At 51.2% G+C, this 7,246-nt stretch overlaps 1 protein-coding gene across 1 annotated transcript; it reads left to right on the forward strand.

Annotated features, from left to right (window-relative positions):
• Positions 1-3,703: 3,703 nt before the first annotated feature.
• On the forward strand, positions 3,704-6,020 carry LOC306947953 (synaptotagmin-13-like; the record flags this gene model as incomplete). The annotated part of the gene is made up of 4 exons (XM_079537415.1): positions 3,704-4,081; positions 4,648-4,767; positions 4,947-5,058; positions 5,719-6,020. 4 exons carry the CDS (start codon positions 3,704-3,706, stop codon positions 6,018-6,020), a joined length of 912 nt encoding a protein of 303 aa, XP_079393541.1.
• Between the last annotated feature and the right edge of the window lie 1,226 nt (positions 6,021-7,246).

Here is a 7,246-nt window from a genome sequence, read left to right on the forward strand (position 1 = left end):
TGGGGTACCGAGCCCTAAAAGGTCCCACCTCCTTCCTCATCTCCTCCTCAATGCTCAGCCCTGTATCAGCCATGGAGCTTGGCACTGTCTTCTTGCTCCTAAAGGAAAGCATCATTCCCACCTTCCAGGTGTCACACTGTGCTAAAACCACCCGTTAGATGTATCTTTGGGCTCATGGCTTCACAGGGAGGGCTCTGCCACAGCTGAGACCACACAGAGAGCTCCAGGGATGTGTGCAAAGGCTTCCACGATCCTCGCAGCCACGTTTCCCAGGCGGGCACCCAAACTGCCAGCTCTCTGTGGCTATGATGAAGTTACCCAGGCACCAGCCCAGCCAGCACATTGTTCCACACGTACACCCTGTTCTGCTCTGGCTTCGTCAATATTGGCTCCTGGGAATTTGTTTTCCTGGTGCAACAAAGCAACCCTGTACCGTGTGCTGGCAGCAAGCTCGGAGGGCTCCCAGGATCCTGCTCTGAAGCTGTTTCTGAAGGTAGGATTTGGGAGCTAGGCCTCTGGGAGGAGCTGGGAATGGGATCCTGATGGCACTGGGGAAAAGGCAGCAATGTCCCCTGTGCCTGCCGGGCTATTTCTGCTGGGGGCTGCCTCTGTTAGGGGGCTCAGGAAGGAGCAGAAAGTGAGCTGTTTCCTCTTACCCACACTGATGCAGACATAAGGCATGAGGGAAGCGCCTGACCCACTGCAGGCTGTCATTCACACATCAAGGAATGGGTGACAGCCGGACTCAGCAGTGGGGCTGTCTGCCATAGCCAGCCTTGCTGTGACATCTGGCCTTGTGAGAGGAAGTGGTGTTCAGGCAGGCTCCAGGAGGGTGAAGCATGCTGGTGACAGAGACATTCAGCTTTGTTTTTGCCTCTATTTAAATGGCTGCTTGCCCATCATTCTCCTCATTCAGGTGCAGACTGCTAAGAGTGAAAACCAGTCAGGTGACTGGCAGCCAGGTTTAGAGCAACAATGTCTGCTAAAGGTTATCTTCATAATATGATCTTCCTGAAGGCTCTGCTATCAACGAATGCCTCTTGATGCTCAGATCTGCACCTAAGCCTGCCTGTAGCTTCTTACTGTAGGTTAATGGAGAGTTAAGTTTCCTTTGCAGATTTATAACGTTCCTCTTAGTCTCACATTTTCAGGGAACTGTTTATTTAGGCTTAGGTTTGGCTCTCATTCACACAAGGATGTTCCTGCCGGCCACCTCCTGTTCTTTGCTGTTGCTTCTGCTCCAGCACATTGCTCTGTGTAGGGTCCTGCAATGAAAACACAGATAATACAGGCAATAATGAAAATACAGAGAAGAAAATATGTGGTGTTAACAGCAACCTGTTCTGATGTGAGGAACTCGTGCACACTGAGGGATTTTCACTCAACTGATTTTTGTATTAAGCAGTAGTAATACATTAAAATGGCACTGGTCTAAAGCTGGGCTCTGGCTCTTGGCTACTTTTATTTGCTAGAAGCAGGTAAAGCATTTGCTCTCTACAAAAAATCATGTTTTAATCTCATCTTAAGCAATCAGAGAAAGAGTAAAACACCAAGGCCTATTCTCTGACAGAGCAAATGGGTATAAAGGTGTTGAGGGGGATGAAACACTCAACCCTGCTCCTCCCCAAATATACCCACCTGCTCCTCAGGTAGGAGCTAACACTCTTAAGGGACACTTGCTCCAAGATTCTGGTAGGATCCCTCCTTCCAGTCTTTGCTTTGATTAATCAGGCTAAGTAGTGATGAAAGGCTGTATGAAGCTGTAGCCTGATGGACCTCTGTCATCTTCTTAGAAGTAAAATACAGCTTCTGTTTCTTCTCCAAACTGGGAGGTTCCTTGGGGGAATAAGTAACATTAGGTAAAGCTGAGATACTCCTTAGCAGAAGATCATACAGTGAGAGTAGAAACCACAGCTGCTTATAAAGGCAACTGGAAAAATTAATGGAAATTAAAGAAACCTGTTGATTATCATTATCAGCATCCCTCAGCTGCATACTGTGGGGGGGGGAATATTAAGGGGGTGAAGTTTTGCTGGGTGTTTGTGTTTAGTCCTATGCTTTCCCTGGGTATCTTCTATCAGGAATTGTCAGAAGGTAGTAAGCAAGAAGGATAGTGGCTGTAGGAGGCAGTAGAGGTATGTGGTGGCAAGGCAGCAAGCTGAGAAAAAGCTAGCAGGGAAATCACAGGTGTGCCCTGTTTCTCATAGCCTTTCCTATTGGAAGTCTGTAGGCTGCTTTGTGAGTAGCTTTGGACAAAGGAATGGAATCCAGCAGATGCCCGTCTATGTGGTAGTAGCAGAGCTACGATGAAATGATACTGATCTGGTGAGCACAAGCCTGCATAAATAATACTGCACACCCAGCAAAGTGACCAGTTCTGTGTGTGTGGGCCTGAGCTGCAGTGTGTATGACTGAATACAGGCCTTGTCCTGAGCTCTGCTCAGGCATCACAGTGTGGAGAGGCAATGCTGATGCTGTCCCTTTGCCTCCTTCTTTCTTCTAGAGGAAGAAGATGCAGAACAGTTCCATCACATTCAGGTTGCACAACTTACAGCTTCCCTTTTCCAGCACCTGGAAATATGGGATTCTGGCATTAGCCATCCTCTTGCTCCTGGGGGCCTTGACCATCCTGGCTTACCAGATGTGCCAGCTTCAAAAACACAGCAGGACTGGGAAAAGTAAGTATTGGGCAGTGGTTTTCCTGCTTCTAAGCACTTATGTGACTGTCACAGGCACTCCATGGCAAGCAGCTTGTCGAGGTACCCTGGGGCAGCTAGGGGAGTGGCTCCTCCTGGGAAGGTGGTGTGAACCTGGGGCAGCCCCCCTGTCCTGGTGCTGCCCGTGAGGGGAACGTGGGCCCTTAGCAGGTCCTATCGCGAGGCTGTCCCCTTCCTGGTGGCTACACTGTGCCAGCTGGGTATTGCCTACTGCTTTTCTTTATCCCAACAGAGAAGAAATACGGCAGTGAAGACGGGGTGAAGATGAGGGCACAGAATGGCCTGTGGGGGAAGAAGATGCCGCCTCTTCTGCTTGACAGCAGCCAGCAGAGTGACGTGGATATGGAGGCATGTACATCAGTGCTGGGCAAGGCTGAGAGCCATATGAAGTCCAGTGCTGGGGGAAGTGAAAAACCTGCAGTGCAATTTTTGGGAAAGCTGATGACTAACTCGATCTCAAGTTTCACTTCTACTTACTCCTCCTTTATACAGCATCTGTTCAATCTGAGGGCAGGAGCAATGGCAAGTTTCTCTCCTTTCCCTTCCCCCCTAATTCCACCCCATGTCTGTTACTGGAGGGATGTGGTTTCCCATAACGCAAATTCCTCGAGTTCCTGCTGCCCTCCCCAGAGCAGTGCAGGAAGCCATAAGGCAGGCAGTGGACTCAACGACGGCCCCAAAATACCACCAGCAGCTGCCGAGCTCAAACTGGCTGCTGGAGGGCTGCAGCTGCTGGGAGAACAGTGAAACAAGAGGGGAAGAAGGCTGAAAGAGCAGCTGTCTTGCCCCAGCAAGGGCACTGCAGGATCATAGAATGGCTTAGGTTGAAGGGGACCTCAAGGATCATCTAGTTCCAACCCCCATGCCATGGGCCAGCTTGCCAACCACTGCCAACACTCCTTCCTGCCACTGTAGGAAAAGGAGAACAATTCAGCTTGCCATGTTTTAAAAGACTCTGTCTCCTTTCCTCTCACTCTTTTCCATAGATGGCGGAGCTGGGAGCAGGACTGGAGGCACCCCATCCCTGCCTCTCCTGCAGCATCACTGAAGACCCAAGCAGTGACCCGAGCCCCCTGCCCAGCTCCCAGGGCAGTCTGAAGTTCTCCCTCCTGTACCACAGGGAGCAATGCGAGTTGCTGGTGAGCGGCCTGGAGGTGCGGGGCCTGCCCAGCCGCAGGCACACTGAGGTGGCCGTCTGGCTCCGACTGCTGCGGCGGGTCCCATCCCACACCCCTGGGCTCCAGTGTGTGGTCCAGGAGTGGCAGAGCCGGGCGGTGAAGAACTGCAATGGGACGACCTTTGGGGAGCACTTTGTCTGCTCCCTGCAGGATGCTGAGATGGAGAGGAGCACCCTGAAGATGGAGGTGGGATGGGGTCCTAGCTTTGCTTGTAGACATAGAACACTGCCCTCACCACTCTTGAAGTGTTCCCATCTCTTGCCACTTTGGGGGAACACAAGGCAGGTGGGTAGTTCTGGGCTCACTCACCAGGTCCTCTTGAATGGCCATGAACCGCTGAGATGTTGGCAACAGGAGAAGAACCAAGCTCATAGAATATCATATAGAATATCCCAAGTTGAAAGGGACCCACAAGAACCATTGAGTCCAAGTCCTGGCTTCACATAGGACCAATCAGAACCCAAACCCTATGTCTGAGAGTGTTTTCCCAATACTTCTCGAACTCCGGCAGCTTGGTGCCATGCCTGCCGCCCTGCTCCAGGCCCACCACCCTCTGGTGAACAATCTTTTCCTAGCCCCTAGCCTAACCTTTCCCTGTTGCTCAAATCCCAAAAGCCAAGAGATGCAATGGGAGCAGGCCTTGAGAGCAGGCAGCTGCCTTTGGGGGATGTATGGTCCATAGGGATGCTCTCGAGGCACAGCCCTGTCCTGCACCTTGCCCCATGGATGTGCTTTTTGCCTCTCTCCCATAGGTCCAACATTTTGACAAATACTCCAGGAATGCCACACTAGGGGAAGTCAGGGTTGCCCTGAGCCAGCTGAAGGCTTCCCAGAACTTGGTTTTTTGTGCAGAACTGCAGAAGGCCACAAAGGTAATGCATGACTTTATCCTGTGCTCCCTTACAGTGGCTTGAGGGACTGTGTACTGTGACAGCCATCCCTTCACTTAAGGAACAACTCCTGCCTTGTACCCTGGGGTCTGTGTGGAGTGGGTAGTAGCTGGGAGGGCTGCCCAGCCACCTGCTGATTGCATGCCCCCTGTCCTCTGCAGGACGTCGTGGGAGAGGTGCTGCTGTCTCTGAGGTGCCTGCCCATATCCCAAAGGATGGAGGTTGGGCTGCTCAAGGCAAAAACCTACCCCCCTTGCAGTGCTGCAGAAAAGAGTAAGGGTTTTGTGCCCCTGTTGTCTGGGCTGGCTGCTCCTCTCTACCTGTTGCTGCCTTGGGCTCACCCACACAAATGGGTATGGGGTGCTGGGGGGGGGGGAAGTCTTTCTCATGGCCCTCACACTCCAGTCTTGGCAGAAAAGCACTGCTGAATGTCATTGGGCCGTCACACTAACAAAACCTCCAGCTGTCACCCATGAATCCCATTCCTCTGCTCTGCAGAGACCCAAACACCAGACCTCATCACAGGGCTGCTGCCCTCAGTGCAAAGCCAATTTGCGTTTCCTCTGGAGGACAACCTGGGTGGGGGCAGTGCAGAGGTGATGCCACACTCCCTGGAGCTGTAACCAGAGCTCTGCTATCAGCCTTCCATCTCCATGGAGGAGACTGCCCTTTGAGGCCATAGACACCTGAGAGCAGCCTTAGAGATGCTCTGCATCATAGATAAGTTGTAAACAGCTCCTTGCCCTGAGAAGGCTGAAGTAGAGCCACTTTTAGTTTCTATAACTCCATGTTTGATGTTTCACAGCTGCAGAGTCTTCTCACAGGAAGTCCTTGGGCAATGGGGCTCCACCATGGTGGGATGGTGAGGGTCCCCTTAGTCCTACCACCTATTAGAATACAACTTCTTTACCCTTTTGTCTCCCCCTGTCGCAGGCATATACGCAAGAATAGATGTTTCCTGCAGACGCCACAGGCAGAAGCACCAGAAATCCAGGCCGCAGGCACACACTTCACTCATCATTTTCAATGAGACCTTCCTGTTCCCCATGCCCCAAGCTGCAGCGTGGGACAGCTCTGTGCTCGTCTCCCTTTATGAAGTGGGCCCTGAGCCCAGGCACCTCATCGGGCAGGCCACTGTGGGTAGGAACACGGCAAGGGAGGCAGCTGACCACTGGGACCTCATGGCCAAGTCCATCCAGCAGCCTGTAGCCCAGTGGCATCCTCTCCTCATTTAGAGGGGAGGACTTCTGTAGCTCCTTGCGGTGGTCTGGATGAGTTTTCTTGCACAAATGAGCAGCAATCACAGCGAATATATCTAAAAGATGAGCCAGAGCTTGACATACTTGGTAAGATTCAGGTAACTTCTCCTTTAGCTTCCTTCCACTGCTTCTGCTGCTCATGGTGGTCCCATGTCACCTTCAGTAGAGCAGTAGGATCTCAGAAGTGCCTGGGGCTGGAGGGAACTGGTGCCTGTGGCAGGAAATAGGGCAGTGGGCATTGCAGGGCAGGCACTAAGTAGGCAAGAGGAAAAAGGGGTGGAAGGAGTCCCTGCTCCTATTCATGAAATAAGGAGGCACCAAAAAGTGAAGTGATTTGCATCAGTTCAAACCAGACATGGATTCTGGGACAGACATGCTTGTAGACCTGGTTATGCTTGCATCTCTATCTTACCCTTCTGAATTTTGATGTTTTTTGGCCTTGGAGATTTTCTGGGGCACATTCATTGTATACGTGCAAATAAATAAATGTAAAGGCAAGAAGACATTTCACAGCTTAAAATGTCACCCATCTCTCTGTCCTGGTCTGATATGAGGAGTCCCTTTTGCCATTCCCTATACTCCTGCCGCACCTCCTGGCTGCTGTCCCAGGTTTTCAGAGCACACATTCCTTCACTCAGCAGCCCCCTTCCTGCCTGCCTGCTGAGGGCTGGAGCTCCACTTTTCCTTTTTAATGCCTTTTTCTTTGCTATGCTCCCCAGAACTCCCGCCCCCACTCAATCACAAGATGTGTCACCTTAGGAGAAAATTGTTGGATGTGTGGATGGCTTTTGCATAGAGCACAACCCCCCCAAGAAAACCCTTGTAATTTAGGTCACAATAGCTTATTTGGTGTGGAAAGCAGTGAAATGAGGCTAGTGGAAAAGAGGACACAGTCTGCCAGCCCAGCAGCTGAGATGACCCTGGTGTTTCCAATTTGAGGGAGAAAAGGGTGGCCTATAAACAAATATCTAATGCATATAAACTAATGGGTACAGAAATAAATATAGGCAGGCAAATATCCCTGAAAAAGCCACCCTAGAGCCAAGCCATATCCCTCTCATGCAGATTCCCCTATCCCTTGGCCAGCCCACAGCCAAGAAAACTACCTCTGGGGTGTAGGTGAGTGTGCTGCTCAGCAGGCTGCCAGTGCCATGAGTCAGTGTTTATACTGTTAAACTATTAAGATAATTTTAATCCTCAAA

The sequence above is a fragment of the Tetrao urogallus genome (genome assembly GCF_951394365.1).
Source record: "Tetrao urogallus genome assembly, chromosome: 6".
Taxonomy (NCBI): domain Eukaryota; kingdom Metazoa; phylum Chordata; class Aves; order Galliformes; family Phasianidae; genus Tetrao; species Tetrao urogallus.